Source organism: Molothrus aeneus, chromosome 2 (genome assembly GCF_037042795.1).
Source record: "Molothrus aeneus isolate 106 chromosome 2, BPBGC_Maene_1.0, whole genome shotgun sequence".
NCBI classification, from domain to species: domain Eukaryota; kingdom Metazoa; phylum Chordata; class Aves; order Passeriformes; family Icteridae; genus Molothrus; species Molothrus aeneus.
This window is the reverse complement of record NC_089647.1, coordinates 14499127-14516587: the sequence shown is the minus strand read 5'-3', so window position 1 is coordinate 14516587 and position 17461 is coordinate 14499127. Positions and strand designations below refer to the sequence as shown.

At 39.0% G+C, this 17461-nt stretch overlaps 1 protein-coding gene across 1 annotated transcript in view; it reads right to left on the bottom strand.

Moving 5' to 3' along the window:
• Positions 1-4356: 4356 nt before the first annotated feature.
• GABPA (GA binding protein transcription factor subunit alpha) overlaps positions 4357-17461 on the bottom strand; it is a 29327-nt gene continuing 16222 nt past the window's right edge. Inside the window, exons 6-10 of the mRNA XM_066571938.1 lie at positions 16507-16701; positions 15711-15767; positions 14539-14679; positions 13031-13223; positions 4357-8427 (exon numbers count right to left, since the gene is read on the bottom strand). Coding sequence (XP_066428035.1) covers positions 8199-8427; positions 13031-13223; positions 14539-14679; positions 15711-15767; positions 16507-16701 — 815 coding nt within the window. The 3' untranslated portion in view covers positions 4357-8198. The remainder of the gene's footprint in view (positions 8428-13030; positions 13224-14538; positions 14680-15710; positions 15768-16506; positions 16702-17461) is intronic.

Genomic DNA, 17461 nt, shown 5'->3' with positions numbered 1-17461 from the left:
CCCAGTTCCTTCCACTTTCATCCAGTGTGTTCCCAGTTCTCCCAGTTGTCCCTAGCATACTCCAAGGCACTCCCAGTATGATCCCAGTCTCTCCCAGCAGGGCCCCAGATGCTCCCACTTGCCCCCAGCATGTTCTCAGTTCCCCCAGCACATTCCCAGTTGCTCCCAGTCTGCTCCCAGTCCCACACCCATATGGTCTGAGACCCTCCCAGTATATCCCAGTTGCCCTGAACATTCTGGCAGTCGTTGCTAGGCACTCCCTGTTACCTCAGTGTGGTTCACTTGCCCCCAGTTTTATCCCAGTTGCTCCTAGTCCCTCTACTTATGTCCCCAATTGGCTCCCAGCATGGGCCTGGTAGCTCCCAGTAACCCCCAGTCAGGATCCAATCACACCCACTCTAATCCCAGTGTGATTGTAGCCACTCCCAGTATGATCCCAGTCACTTGCAGTCTAATCCCAGTTGCTCCCAGACATTCTGAGTACAATTCCATTGCTTCCAGTGTGATCCCAGTTGCTCCCTGTCAATGCCAGCATGACCCCAGTAGCCTCCAGTATGATCCCAGTAAGTCCCTGTCTCTCCCAGTTCATCCCAGTTGCTTCCAGCTTGTTCCCACTCACTCCCACCTCTTCCCAGTTGCTTTCAGCACCATTCCAGTTGCCCCCAGTGAATCCCAGCATGATTCCAGTCACCCTCAGAGTGATCCCAGTTGCTCCCAGCATGGGCCCAGCTGTTCCCAGTGTGCTTCCATCACTCCACTATGGCTACAGACACTCCCAGTATGGTCCCAGTTGAACCCACTTGTCCCTGCTATAGTCCCAGTCACTCCCTATATGATCCCAGTCCCTCCCAGCAGGATTCCACTCGCTCCCAGTTGCCCCCAGCATGGTCCCAGTTCTCCACAGCATGGTCCCAGTAGTTCCCAGTGTGGTTCCAGTCATCCCAGTATGGTTACAGACACTCCCAGTATATCCCAGTTGCCTCTGGCATGTCTGTAGTCATTTCCAGACACTGCAAGTCGCCCCAGTAAGGTGTTAGTTCTCCCAGTATGATTCCCCCGTCACGCCCAGTATATCCCAGTTGCCTCCAGCAGGCATCCAGTCCTTCCCAGTTGCTTTAGTTTGCTTGCAGCATGATCCTCAGTTGCTCCCAGTAGCCCAAAGTGTGATCCCAGTCACTCCCTTTCAACCCCAATATGATTCCAGTAAGCTCCAGTTTGATCCTAGTCACATGCCAGCCCTCCCAGTGTTTCCCCAGCATAATCCCAGTTACTTCCAATCTCTCCCAGTATGGTCCCAGCTGCCTCCAGCGTGGTTCCAGTTGCTTCCTAGATCAGCCCAGTCAGTCCCAGTACGATGCTATTTGCTCCCAGCATGCTCCCAGTCAGGCCCAGTATAGGGGATGATGTGCAGGGTATGTTCCCAGTCACTCTCAGATACTCCCAGTATTAGTCCAGTCACTCCCAGTATGATCCAAATATGGCCCCAGTGTGCTCTTTTTAGCTTTTTCAACTTCTCTGGTTTCTTTTCCACACAGCCCTTTGGCTGGGATTTCCTGTGACCTTTGTTTCAAAGCTAGCTCCTGCAGCCTTTGCTGCCTATTTTTGGCTCTTCCTGGCCTCTTTCTTTTCCAGCATTTTGCTCCATCTCTCTCTGCAATTTCCACAGGTCCTTGGACTGCTTGTCCTCATGTCACCATGAATAATATAACACCCGTGATGTTCGTGTGTCAGAGACATAACACATGACAAAACTCCCCTTGGTCATCAGCAGACCTGATTTATTGTATCAGACACCCTTTCATAGGCAATTCAAAAACTGCCAGTGCTACACAGACATTGGTCTAAACTCTGTTGCCCCACAGACTCTTAACCGGTCAAATGCTTGTGTTTTAGGAGAGTTGTTATTTGTCCAAGCCTCTGTCAGTCAGCCCAAAGGCTGGTTTGTGGAGGTGGGCTGCATTTGTTATTTATAACTGGATTCATGTTCAGCTTGCAATGCAACAGGCAACCAAAGTACTTATTTAGGAAGGAAGGGAGTAATTTTCATATACTTAGAAAAATCCTGGATTGAAAAGAGCCATTTTCAACTGATTAATTTAATTCACTAACTGCTGCTCCAGGAGACACATCATACCTCCACCAAGGAAGGCAAAATCTCTGTGCTTACAGCAGCAGCTGGAGGTGGTGGAAAGGAGGAGGAGAGATGTTCACTTGCCAGAAAAGTGGAACCCAACCAGGCAGCTTTGGAAGGGTGAAGGTGCAGCAGTAGCAAATGGGAAGCTCTGCACTTGGCTTTGGGACAAAACAATGTGAAGGGGCATTACAAAAATCCAGTAAAAACAAATGAGCTATTGATACGTCTCAGCACAGTTGTGCCAGACTCACTGCAAATTCAGACTGGGGGTCCCAGGGTTCCTGTTTCATGCTGGGATTTGTTCTTGCACCAGCCCCCTGCCCACACCTGTTCTGCCCCCTCCCGGTGATGCTCAGCCTTCAGCTCTGCTGTGTGTGCCAATGCATCTCCCTCCTGCAACCCTAGGACATGCTATCTCTGTTCAGGAGCATCACCAGATTTTATAAAGAGTGCTGGTGACCTCTGGGGTGCTTGAATCTATTGTCAGAGTGACATCAGCTGGGAAATCCTGGTAGTGGAGTAGGACTTCTTTTTAAGAAGTTACTTTCCACCCTACAGGACATAGAAAATCAACTCAGTTCTTCTGAAATCAAAAAATCCTAAGAAAATTGTAACTTTCCATAATCTGAAAGCAAGCAATGACCTCCCTCTTCAAGAGCATTTCCAAGATTAATATACAATGAAGTTGTATTTTAATTATTTCTTGTCACTGCAAATTCTTCATAGATGAAATGAGAAAGAGTGAGGCACAGCAGCACAGCTGAGGGACAGAGCTCAGCACAGTGGAGTTTCCTCTTTTTGTCACACAGGAATGAAGCTTCAAGCATCAGATCTTATGGTGGGTGGAGGTGACAGCGGTCATACTGAAGGGCTGGCTGCTGAGAATGTTTCTTTCCTGGTCCTTCTGATGATATAATTGTATTTTAATTTACTATTAGGACTACAGGCTCCTCATTAAAAGGCAGAGCAGTAACAACACAACACTACATCAACATGTTTATAATAATTGTTGTCACAGGCTGCCCACATGTATTACTATGCAAGAACCTAATGGATTTCATATGATCAAGGCATAAAGCACAATTGTATTTCTTTCTGAAAGCTATCCAGGATTGCTGTAGAGTACCATGGACAATTCTAGAATACACAGACAAGTGGGAAATATATCAGGATTTCTTCTTGGACAAGAAAGAATGCATATTGTATTTCTGAATGTGTGATAGGTGTGGGTGGAGAAATCCTTCTCAAAGAGGAAGATAGGTAAAGAAATTCTCAGAGACTCAGATAAGCATTGAAAAAAGGTTTCTTTTCCTTGGGGCAGGAGACTATTTATTAAATTTTTTTTTAGCCAAAAATCTCTATAGGTACAGCTGAGCTCATCTTTTGGGAAAGAAGCTGTATGAGATCTTACTTGGTAATATCTATGTTTGCTTCTCTTACACCTATTATTAGTTTGCTGAACCACTACAACCAGGGTTTCAATTAAGATTTTGTTTAATGACTAAAGATTTACAGTTCCAGCAAGTGACAGGCATTTTTTCATTGTCTAAGTTAAGCCTTGCAAAGGGAAATTGCCTCTTTTCCATATAGAAAACTGATTGCCCTGAAGGTCATGGGGAAAAAACACATTTTTTAGACACAAGCTAGTTTAAAAGATGTTGAAAATATCTCCTGAAAACCAGTCTGCATGCACAGCATGTCCTTTTGAAGAAAGGAAAAAGCCAAGCTTCCCAGGAGAGAGTGACTCCTGGACTTACTTTGGCACCAATGTCCCTTGGCAAAAAGGCAGGTGCTGAGCTAGCACGCTCCCTGGGACCACTGTCAGGAAAAAGGAATAATTTGCCTGCTGTACTGCCACTTCATTGAAAACTTTCAAAGGTCATAGAAGTAAAAGGAAGGAAAAAAGTGCAACAACTGCCACTAGGAAGCATTTAATTTTGGTTTTCAGAAGCCCAGTTTCACAAGTAAAAGGCCATTTTAATTAAAATTAGACCTCTGCACTATCAGACAGTATTTGTTTCTCCCTCTTCAGTATTTTTTAACCTTCATTTCAAGTTATGAATGGGTAAGATGTCAACAGTCTAAAATTGCAAGATGGTAAAATTTCAGTTTGGTGCATGATTAGATTCTGTGGGCTCCAATCATGAAATAATGAGGCAAAATGCAATGGAGCAATAATGTATCTAATGCACAGGGTTCCATGTTACAACCCTCAAAACCAGTCAATCATTAATTCCTGTCCTTTAATTAATTTCTTGTTTAGCATCATTCATATTAAGAATTACTTTTCCAAAGGAAAAAAATGAAACATTATCAACCCAAATATATTTTAACAGCCCTGACACAGCAATATTAAATTCACAACCTTTAAGAATATGTATGACCTCGAAGAACAAGACACCCCAGTCCAGTCAGTACAAATATTTCCCACAAACCTGTGTTAATGGACCACATAACAGTTTCTTGATCAGGCAGCAGAGTTCCCTGTCAGCTTATCTTGATTAAGAAAGACATTGCAAGCTGTTAGTTGTAATTCCCTACATTGTTTCAATAACAATTTCTGTATGGTAGGAATCCCAAAAGAAACTCACACTGGATAAATATACTAATAGCTAAAAACCCAAATAACAGGTCCTCCACTAATATGATACCAGAGCACTTGTAAGTGAACTTTAAAATCACAGATTAATTTTGGTTGGAAAAGAATTCTAAGGTCAACAGGTCCAACAAGTTACTGAAATGTCTGAAAACCAGTATTTGCCATCAATTACATGTTGTTGCTGCTAAGCTAAACATAAACATTTTAAAATCAAGTGATGTGGTAGGTATAAAGATGACAAAATATTTCAGTCTTGAATTTGGCAGTCCAGATGGAGGAGTTCAAAGTATAATGAGAATATTATTAAATTGTGCCTCAGTAGAAATAAAGAGCAGTAAAATCAGAATTTTATCTTGTTTTTAACATGGACAGTACTAGCAGTTTTGTTAGCAGAGCCACATGAAGTAAATGGGGCCATCTGCAGGAATGAAAAAGTCCAAAATTTACAGGTCAACGTGAACCATTCTGACTTAATCACTGATAAAAGCATAAATGGAATAATTTCACAGGGCTCCATTCTGTCCTACTACTGAGTTTTCATCATTTGTTTAATCTAAGCACCATTCTGAGATTTACAATTAAGATGTTAAAGAAAGCTGCTACAGAAACAAACGACACTGAGTTATAGTTTAAAAGTAGAAACACATAGCCAAGTATTGAGTCAAAGAAGATGCATCTTCAGAATATAAGCTGAGTTTGCCTTTCTGTACTGAGCTTCTGACTTTAAGAGAAAAGAGAATAAAGAGCAAGTATGCATCTCAGAACTGCTTGTCCCTGAAAGATACTACAAATGTCTGAAAAATTAAGAAGGTAAATTAGCTGTATAACATTTTTATTTTACTATATTGACATTTTATCCACAAATAGTTTATCAGAGTAAAAATAGAAAATAATTGTTTTATGGAAAATTACAAAAAAAGGCAAAACAAAGAAATTTGTAATAATTAGCAGATATAAGTGTCTTTATTTAAAGAGTAAAAAGTATGCAAAACCCCTTCTGTTTTACAAAAATTGGGAATATTCTATGTTTTCCTTCCGGCAGTAACAGAAAATCCTTTGACAATATATTCTACATCTTTTGTTTTACTGAAGACATCAAGTTAGTCACAGATTTCTCCCTCAACTACAGACAGCGTGATAATAATTTTATACCACTTGAAAGGTTCTTTCTTTACTAATTAGAACATGGTGGAAAAGCAGATGGAGCCACAACAAAGAACCCCAAGGACCCTTACTCCTACTGAAAGGCTGCAAAGCAACAACAGGATGTAACCACAAACAAAGGATGGGAGCAGAAGTTTCCCCCATCGGACTTACCATGTAACAGGAAGAGGCAGGGGAATGAAGTATTGATACTGCTTTTCAATTTTGCTGTGTGCTTACCCACAGTCCAGTTTGATATAGAAAGCTGGTATTTTAAGCTTCTTTTCTTTTTATCCTGTATTTTAACTAAAAATGCCTCTCAAAAACTCTGCTATTTAGAACCCGTGACTTGTACTGGACTTGTGTTTAGTCACGGAATGTTGTTACAAGCAGAGCTGCTGCCCTCAAACATCCACTTCACATAATTCTTGGTTAAGCAGACCTCCATCTCCTGCACAAGATGCATCCAACACTTGCCAATCAATGACACCAACTCTAACAGCAAGAAAAGGGGTGATGTTGACCTTTCATGACAGATACATTTATATTTTTTGCTCAGGGCTTACAATGTTTTTTACAAGCAAAATGACATCAGCATGCTCAGCAGGTGGAGTGCTGTAAGAACTCAAGGATGAGAACAACAGTAAGAGTTACCAAAAGAATCCAGCAAAAACCCTTTGATTTTATAATCATGTCAATGATGAAAAAACACAAATTAGAACTATATGCAAACCTTCTAGTCAAGCAAAACCTATTTGCAGATGAGCATCCACCTACAAAAAAAACTTGTCCTCAACACATCTTGAGGATACACACAAGTCTTTGTATTCTCTGCCTTCTGCCTGCAAGTGTAACCATTCCTGCTCGGCTCAAGAGCAGCAGCCCAGTGCTCTCACTGCTCAGCACAAACACACTTTGTTCAGAATCTCACTGTTCAAGGACTTCAGATTTAAGGTTTAAGAGCAGCTCGATCCCTAACAGAATTAAAGGTCTTCCCTTGTAATTGTTAAGTGTTACCAGAGGGGGTTTAATTTCTAAAACGTTGGTGAACATCAATGCTGACATAGTAATTATGCTTTTTTTTAGCAGGAAGAGGCAAAAGCAACCCCCAAATCATACCATTCTCAGACATCAAAAGAAGCAGTCTAACAGACACCAGTATGGAAACTCAAAAGCTGAAGCCTACTTTTCTCTGCATGTGTAAGTTTGCAAGAAGCACTGAGTAGCTCAGAATTCACGATACATCCCAACTATTTCTGACTCATCATCCAGGCTTCAAATTGCACCTAGCTCTGGAGCATGCATTTGGCTTTAGAAGCTTCAAAAATATCACTTGGAAGTTCAAAGAGAATTTAATTTTAAATAAAAAGTACCTCTTTGTAGTTAATATACGTTAGACTGTACAATGATTGGGAAATTAAACCACAGTTCTCTGTAAAACTATTTTCAATTTGCTTTCTGTTCCTAACCAGGGACTACTGACTGTGATTAACTTAAGTCTTTGGATACTAAGGTTGACTACCATGCAGGTATAAGCACCTTGCAGAACACAGCATTAATACTCCCCACCAAAACAATCCACTCTTTGAGTGAGGGCTGTTTTTTCAAGTTTTTGAATTACCTGATGGGGAATGGCATGGGGGGAAGAAGTTCACCTTTGCTTTCTGCCAAATGGCTAATGTCAAGCACATATTTCAAAACAGGTATTTGCCCTCATATATGTATATTATGTGCATACTACAATGAAATACTCATAATTGGCTTTTCACCTAAGCCATATCTAAACCTGGATCTTCTTCCTCAGCACTGATCTCCAGTTAAGTTTAGTCTTAAGTGTCCTTTGCTTTTAAACTCTGAAGCTATTTTAAGAACTTGATGCTTTGTAACATTTAACATGTCTTTCAGCTCCACTTGATTAACAGAATAATGAATATATTGTAAACTTTGAAAGCATCAAATGCCATTTGGTAGTTCAGCAGAGAACAAAAGACTGGAAAAGGCTGCATTCACACAACTGATCAGCCTGGGGACTACAGGGACTTAATTTTTGTTAGAAGTGTTGCAAAAATTACTTTGCACAGCTGTGGTCACAGGCTCCACCTCTCACTAGCTGCAGAAGTTGGGGTGATCCCTTAAATTACATTAAAATATATGCTGTTAAAAGATCCAAATTTATGCACGTCTGAGTTCTTTATAGAAATTCATGCTCTATATTGTACAATCAAGAAACAAAAGACGTTTCCAATTCTGATCAAGGTAAGAGCACCAACTGCTCTGGTTAGAGAGGAAAGGCCTCAGGTTCCCACTTACAGGTCCCAGTGCTTAATTATCTTTCTCTGCTTGCAGGGATGCTGTAGCCAGAGCCACTGCTGTAACTGGCTGTGCAATGCCATGGAGCTGCATCTTGGCCAGTTTCTTCTGCTCGCACTCCGTGACCAAGCGGTTCAGCTCTGCTGCGCTGTACCCAATCAGAGTCTTCAGGTCACACACAAATTTGTACACAAACCTCTTGCCCTGCACCTTGCAGATCATGTCTCCATCATAGTAATACCTGCAAAATAGAAATCAGCAACAGAGAATTTTAGCATCTGCAATTTTCATATGCATCCATTACTTACTTAAGGTCACCAGAGGCTAAAATATTATTCTTCTTCTCACTGAGATTCTCAGAATTTCATATTCCAAGATATTCCTTAGACATTTTCTTATATGAGAAAAGAGAAGTGTTGAAAACTGTCTCTGTACCTTGGTATATTAAGGAGAAATAAAGCACAGTAATTATTTTACAGGCTACTGGAAGCATCAGTTCAGGAGAAAGTCCTAGACCAGTTAAAAAACAGCTTGTCAGGGAAGATGTCTTATAGGTAGTGCTTTGCCTTAATAAGAAAATACTGTCTTTCCCCATATTATGGTCCTTTGCTTTGCTTTTCTGAAGAAAAAAATTAATGCTGGAAACGGGTTGAAAATTGCCAAGCAGTTTCCATGCTATGAAAGCAGCTATTCTCTCCATACTGTCTTCAAAAATGGAAATAAAACTATAAAGGCATGGGTTGGATTTGTGGGGTTTTGTTGGTTTAGTTTTTTTGTTTGGTTTGGTTTTTGTTGGGTTGGGGTTATTTTATTATAATTCATATGCTGTTAAAACTACATCTTTGCTTTTATTTACAACTAAAAAGGGAAGTCTCTAACTATAAGTATATTTTATATTATGTGACAAAAGAATTATCAGACTGGGCAGAAATATAGTGAGATAACAAGGTCTATATGACCCCCCCCAATAATACACAAGTTAGAATTTTGCAGTTTTCTTGCTGTTCTACTCTCACCACAAGCTTTAATAGAATGTGTATACCATTCCTCATTAAGGAAACTTAAGTGACTGGGATGTAACTTGGATTTGATGAGCTTAAAAGCTTATGATAAATTGCAAAATAATAAAAATGCAACCAACACAACTCAAACAATGTAATTTCCTCAAAACCATTACCCAAATATAGAACAAATGAACCCAGATTTCTTAACTGTCTAAAACTCAATCCTGTGACATGTTCATAAAGCAAAGATGATTCCTGTTCAGTAGCAAAATTAAGTCACTTAAAACACAAACTTCTGACTCCTAGCTCTAGTGGAAAAGAGGTAAGTAACTAAGAATCCCAGCAAATTCTTCAGATATCTCAAGTTCTGGAAAAAAAAGCCTTTTACTTTCTTACTTTTGAGGGTCAGGACCTAAGCAGCAGGACCAAAGACAGATGAGAGACAGGCTGTGTAGAAAACAATGTTGGTAAATCAGTTGGTTACTGAGATCATACAAGAAACCACAGAGGTCTGTCATGGAGTACAGGAAGAGTCAGAGTAGCTTATTATTGCTCTGTCGGTAAAGACAGTGTGGTTTGTTTACTAAAGCTATCCTTCAGCTTTTTCCTGAATGGCATAAAATTATAAAAAAGCTTCCTTTCCAGTCCTTCTCCTCACTCTACCCCTCAAACCACCACCTGCCTCCCTCAACTCCTCCATTTCATTCTCTGTATCTCTATGCTTACTCTTGGCTGCCACTACAGCTTCCACCCAGCAATTCTCCCATGCCAGCCCTGTCCTCCAAAACATCTCAGCACCAGCTGAAGGAACTGCTGTAATGCTGTCCAGGACTTTCAGCCTCTTCCTGAGGTTTAGTTGCCGTGGGTTGAATGAATCTGTAAACACGAGGGTGGGATCATAATTTGTGTTCAGCTTTGAAGCAGAGTCTTGTAGTACTGGGCAGAATTGGAGAAGGATGAGCAATACCCTGGTGAGTCCCTTGTGTGTGAAAGGGAACACTGGGCTCAGTGTGGGAACACTGGGCAGACTCTCCTGTTGAATATGACAGGGTAGAGGACATAGAGAAACTGAGCTCTGCTCACTTGGGCACTATGAAGCAGAAAAACAAAGTTTGCAATATGCAGCCATGGCATATGTCAAATGGCAGTGGTGATCATTTTTTAAAGTTTGTTAACTCAGTACAAGCCTTTCCATTTATTGTACAATCCCATATAATCATTCCTATCTCAAAAAATGCTGTAGAAAAATGTTTTATAAAACTGAATATACTTTGAGTTACTTAGTCCACATTACTGATAGGATCAGAAAGGAAAAGAATCACAGGATATTAGATCATGTTTATATGAAGGCCCAAAACATGCAAGATTCCCACCTCTCATGCTCTAAACACTCAAGTTAAAATCAGTTAATGTAGCGAGAGGATATTTTCAATACCATGTTCAATGTATTTCTGATTACAGCATTTGCCTACTCAAAAATATAGAAAACTAAAAATACATAACATTTAATACCCATTCAAGTTCACAAAGTTACTGGAACATTCCAAGACACATGGGAACTTTGTTTCAGAATAATACAGAAGATGAAATTTTTTTCGTCAAGTCTCACCTCCCTACTGGATAACTAAACAGACTTAAACAGGATTTTTAGAACATTTACCAAGATACGTATAACAAATAAAAGCTGCTCTTCCCTTTCTGCCCCTCAGCCCTAGTTTCTATATGCCTGCTTTTCCTGCAGCTGGGCAGAAGAGCCAGCATATTTCTCAATAATACCAACATTATTTCCTGTATTAATCAATGATTGACACAGTGATACATTAGTAAACAAAACATATAATCACTTATTAAACTTCAGCTTGGCACCAGTGTTTATCACAGGAGTAGCAAGAGTCATTAAATATCCCTACAGACATTCAACTGTTAGAAGACATGTCAATATTGATGCAGCTGCCAAAATGACACCACTTTGAGAATTGTGATTTCTGCAATTCTCTGACTAAAATATAAATGCAAAATTTTGCTAATAGTGATTTATGCAAACTGGTGTTTAATATCCCACTGATAAGAGCACTATTCCAAAGTTCTTCAGCTGCCTTTGGCATCTTCTGTGGAGCTTGTTGATGAAACCATCAGCATGGTTTACATAATTTTTATGTATCAGAAGGCTTTCACATATGCCTTTAGTACACAGACTCACAGATACACGGGTTGGAAACATGGGAATGGTATTGGAACAATACAGGCTGGGGAAGAGCTGCACTGGAAAGGTCCAGAAACCTCCTCCAGCCCTCCAACCCAAGAGAGTCTGTGATACTGAGAAAAAAATTAACGTTCTCATTAATATATAAATAATGCAAGAATAGCCATACAAGACCAGACTAAAGATCCATCTAGAACAGGAACAGACTCCAAGAGACTGAAACAAGAAACAAGACTCCCAAGAGACCTAAGGAAAAGCATGAGAGTAAGCATCTACCAATGCTCCTCCTTGCTTTTAGTGACCTGAGGCTCAGGAACTCTCATAAGTTGCATCTTTCAATACCTAATATGGTTCAAAATATTTGTTTTTCATTAATTTTTCCACTTGTCTGTCAAACATAAAATAATTCTGGCATCCTCAGTGCTGTGCCTAAAGAAGTTCTAAGACAATCAAAAGGGTATTAGCTGTGTATCTCATGCCTGTCAAATGCTAATTAAACACTCCCTAAAAGGGTAAAGAAAGCCAGAATGTGATGCTTTACCATCATTTCTTACAGAGGGATTTTCAAATAGAACTTGATATTTTTATATAATGCTAGAGGAGTTTACTTCAAAAAACACCAATCAAGCAACGGCACATATCCAGAAGTGAAAATGCTAGTAAGTAAAACATAGACCCTCAATCAAAATGGAACTTCACTCATACAAAAAGAATTTCTAAACTTGCTTGAATAATTTGCAGGATTAGGCAAAAAACATCTTTCTCGAAAACAAATCAAGAGAAATATATTTAACAATATCAGAATAAGAAATCAGAAGTTCACTCTCAATGATTTCAAAGAACGTGGATGAATTTTCAAATGATTCCAGAGACTAATATAATCAGGGAAAAGTTTAAAATTCAGGTACTTGCACTCTTCCCCCTCCTCAAGTACCTCACCCACAGTGAATCAATAATACAAGTCCCTTTTATCAATGTCAAACTAAAAAATCTCAATGAAATGAAGATACTGAAACACTTCCATTTCTTCAGATCATTGTGATGTTGGAATTGCAACTGTTGGAACATAGCTATCAACCGTATTTTTCAATTTAAGATCCACACAATAAGAACAATGACATGAAACAATGAATATTTGAAGTTAGAAAGGTTCTTACATACAGAAAATCACTAACAATTACAGAGAAGTATCTGCTTTATTCCATAAAAAGAGCAAGAACACAGACAGTAGAACATAAAAATAAGTTAATAATTCACATTTCTGTATCTTTCATCAATAATCAATATTGTTTGGCATGCTACTAAAAGCATAAATATTGAAGATAAATAAAAACCAGGCATATTTCTGGAAGCGAGCAACCCAAATTAATGATCTTGAAAAAAGGAAATCTATTTTCAAAAGGTTATTCTACTAGCTTCTTTAAAAATGAAAAAAAAACCCCAAAAAAACAACAACCCAAAACAAAGGCAAAAAAGCCCAGCAAATGCCTCTGCCCTAAGATCAGCAGGATCTCATTGCAAGGACCAGCTTCAGAAGATCTGCCTTACTAAAAACGCTGCAAGTTTTGCATTATGCTAATTGAAGAGGTAGCCAAATGAAAGCAAATCATACCCCACGAGTTCCTTAAGTTTCTTACCTCAAAGCCCGACTAAGCTTCTCATAGTTCATGGTGGGCTTGTTCTTGCGCTGTCCCCATTTCTGTGCAACCAGTTCAGGCTGGTTCAATTTAAACTCTCCTTCATCACCAACCCAAGAAATACAGTCCCGAGCATCTTTGTCTGTGAGAAGTTCTAACAAAAACTGCCACAGCTGGATCTGGCCATTGTTCCCTGTTAAAACAGGAATAACAAGTTTCACTTCAAATTGTCCTTTTCATGTTCCATTCATGGCTAAAAACTTGCAACCAACATATTAAAGCAGACCAGCATAGACTATATGATGGAAGGAAAACTTTCACTTAATTAATCCCTCCTAATGATTCTTTTGCAAACATTTTCTTGTCATCAGTACCCATTTTTATTTAAAAAAATTAAGAATACAGGAAAAAAAATAATCAAAATTAATCACATAAATCTTCCCCTAGAACTTGAAAAAACACAACTCCCCCAACATAACCATTTAGAAGCATATCTGTCTTTAAAATAGAACAGATTTATCAAGAGCTGCTAATTCCTCTTCACATACACACATATGTGTGTAATAGGTGTTTTTTAAAAAAAACATTTGGTCTCAGAGTTTCAATATGAAATACGAGAAACATAAAAGAAACCCCCAAATTTCAGTTTACACCAATGTTGCATCTTTCACATCCAATAGTTAAGATTTTTTTTCTAACTCAAGTAGCCACAGTAAAATTTCTAAATTCTCAGTGAGATAAAGAGAGTAGACCTGATGGCTGAAGAGAGAAACACACAGTATTCCTCACTAATGTCAGCCAATAAAACCTTGGCCTTAAAATTCTGAATGACATCCTTAGAGGCCTTTATGGAGTCTAAAACAAATAAAAACTCAAGGATGAAGAGAAGGAAGGATTTAACAGAAAAATTCACAACATAAAGGGAAGCAAAACAAAAATGACAGTAAGAAAAAATAAAGAAATTAATAATCAAAGAGTATATATAAATAACAGTAATTCCAATATTAAACTGCAAATTTACTGTGCAGTTTTCCAGACATACATTCATTTAACTAAAAAAGAAATATGAAACTTTATAAATTTTGAAGTCACCAGACTGGGGAAGAATGGAGGAGGAGCACAACAGACAGTGCAAGTAGCAGCTAGGCTACATTTTACAACATAGAGTTTATTTTCTTTCCTTTCTACAAATAGAAGGAAGTTCAAAGCTTGAATAAATGCTATGCAGTGGTTTGAGAGGACAAATTGTTAAGTGATAGGGAAATATATCCATTTTATTTGCTGCAGGATGGAAAAACCGCAGCATCATGTTGAAATGGTGCCTGTGTGAGCTGACCAACCTGCCAGGGCTGCCTGGGCTTACCACAGATTTTTGTACCCATGGCTCCCTTCACACAGACCCTACAAACCTCTCATCTGGAGCTACCAAGTCGTGTCTCACCAAACAGTAATTAAAATGAATGGGTCAGTGTTCAGTGCATTAGCATGTAAAATAATGGAGGCCATACCTGTTCTGTTCCCAGGGGAACTCCTATCTTCCCCGGAGATCCTTGGAGCTCTCTGTACTTTGGCTGCTTTTGCACTGCTGTTTATCACTTTGATGGTGGTGGGGGTAGCAGGCTGTACGGATGCTGGTATAATCTGCACAGCTGTAGAGCAGAGAGTGTTGCAGAACATCAACTATAAATTGTTTGAAACAAGCATATTTTATTTATTACCTGTATTATCATAACATCTAGAAGCTATTTTTTCCTTTGCTAAAAAGGCACACTGCATTAAGTCACAATGCTAAGTATAATTTAAAGATCTTTTTACCTCTTATTTGAAAATTGCAGTTTTAGACTCATTGCAGAAGTGTCACATTACAGATAAAACACCAGTTTTAATTTATTATGTGTTTACATGCTTCCACAAAAGGAATACAAACTCTCTCAAGCCCTTGTTTTGTCTTCATGCTGTTCCCACATGATCTGCCCTAATGCCCTTTTCTCTACAGTCCCTGCACAAGCTCCATACCTGATATTCAAACAGCAAACACCTTCTATTGCAATGGTGTAGGAGGATACAGACGCCCCACTCAAGCTGGCTTTAACTAGACACAACCACAGGATGTAATAAACAGTATGTCTATTTAACATATAAGATGCTTATAAATCATCTGAAAATTGATTCATTTCAATAATTGATGACACTGCTTAGCTGAAAGAATGAGTTTCAAATAACTGGAAAGTTACTTTAATGTATTATTTCTAATATTGGTTTCTAAGCAAGTCATCTCTTCCACAGAACCCTTCAGTTTTTGGAAACACTTTTTTATTTGAAATTAATATTTAAGTAGATCCATTCATTAATGCAATATATAACCTAAAGCCCTAAAACAACTAAAAACCTCAAATATGTATCCTAGACAGCTTATTTCAAGACAGTGAAAAATCTACCATCCAAAAAGAAAGTTATAAACTTCCATAGTTCAGGTCAAATACTACCTTTCAGCCAGTAACAAAATAGAGAGAAACTCAATGTTATCTTTTGAAGTTTAAAATATGTCCTCCTCCGTTCCCAAGGAAAATCTCTCCTGAGTGATTTTCTAAAAGTTGCACTATCATACTTCTGAACCACAGTACAGTGCTAAACCTGCACACAGTGAATTGTGTGAATTAATGCTGACACAAGTACTTACGCTGATCAATTGTAACAGTTGCTATTTCTCCAGAGTGTTCTTGGCTAGCCAACACATCTACAGATTGGAGAAAAAAACAATAGGCTTATATTTAACCTGCAAATAGTAAGTCACCTGAAGATCAAAAACCTTCTTATTTCATAGAGGAAAGAAATAAAAATTTGGTATTAGTTTGCAAGAGACATTAGTTTACAGTTCATGGTCTTACAAGTGGAGATATTGAACATCTGTCACACATTTTTAAAAGGATGTACATGGCAAATTTCCACTAGCTCCATCCCCAAAAACCTTCTGCTATATTATGTAAATGAAGACAGAATTAGTTATTAGTCTGGCAAGTCACCTCCAAGCATGGTACATCTGAAATGCACATATATTTATTATATGCACATACATTGCATCACTTAGCAGCTGTGTTGTGTACCATCTAAGGATTTCACTTCCTGTGCTTAAAAATCTCCACTTCAATATGACACAGAAATGTACATTTAATAAACTCAAAATCAATATTTAATTATAGAACTAGCAAATTCAGTGGATGCACAAACTATGAAGCTTTATAAAAAACAAAGGCGGAATAATCATTCACTACCTTCCACCAGTTATGAGGTTTGATAAAAGACAGGCAGTGTTTAGTATGCAGACAATGTTTCATGGCAGCAGACATTCTAATACCTTCTCTTATCTTGTACCGATACCCTCGTTTTTACCATCAACATCAAGTAAAGGAAAAATGACTGCTCGTAATTGGTTTCATAGTTCAAGAAAAAAAATCTGGGAAAAAAAAGCCCCATACACTTTCGAAGAAGTTCCAGGTGGCTCCAGAGGATTTCTCCCCGTGGGACACGCTGGAAGAAATCTTCTTGGCTGAGGTTGCAGAGGTCCCGCCCAGGAATGCTGAGTGCGTTGAGGTCGATTTCAGTCATGCTGAACTCCTTCATCACCCACACCACCCAGTGGAGCACCTGGTCTGTCGACCACTGAACTGGGTCTGGAAAAGACAGATGAAACTGCAAGTCACTTCATCATACACTGCAAGGTTATTATGTAATAACTTCCATAAGAGTAAAGGCACAACATCAAGAAGCAGAGTTAAAATGGTGATGGGACGGTGTGGGTTGGTGGGGTGACGGAAAGGGTGAAAGAACGATTTTCTTTAGAGAAAGATTTTACATCAGATCTATGCCTGACATACCTCAAACATAAAAAAGAATTTTCTTCTTCCACAGGTCTTTAGCTTCAAGAAAACAGTACCCTCTCTCACAGAAGGATACTCTCCTTCAAAAATATTGATCAATTTGTGATTATGACAAAATACTACATTCTAAACTCATTCACATCATCTCAGTTTCTGCTGACAAAAACCACCACTGGCTATGTCTGGGATGGATTCATCTTTTCCCAGAAGTCCCTATTGTGAGGTACTTTAGGCTGGTGACCAAACCACTATTAATAACACTGAGATGTTTTGTCCACTGCTGAGCAGCGCTTGTGGAGGCCACGAAGATTTGGCTTAGCCCAACACAGAGAACATAAACCACAAAACTAGCAAGAGAATTTCTAAGAGAACAATGGGCTTGAGTTGGCTGCAACCCATGTTCTCCTTCCTGGCCATTAGGAACACCTAACTTTGTGATGGTGACTGTATTATGGACACCTGTACCAGGAATCCTGTTGGGATAGGGATTGGGATTGTGCAATGTTCTGAAACTGCTGTATTCATTCAAGAATATCTTACCTCTGTGCTGGGT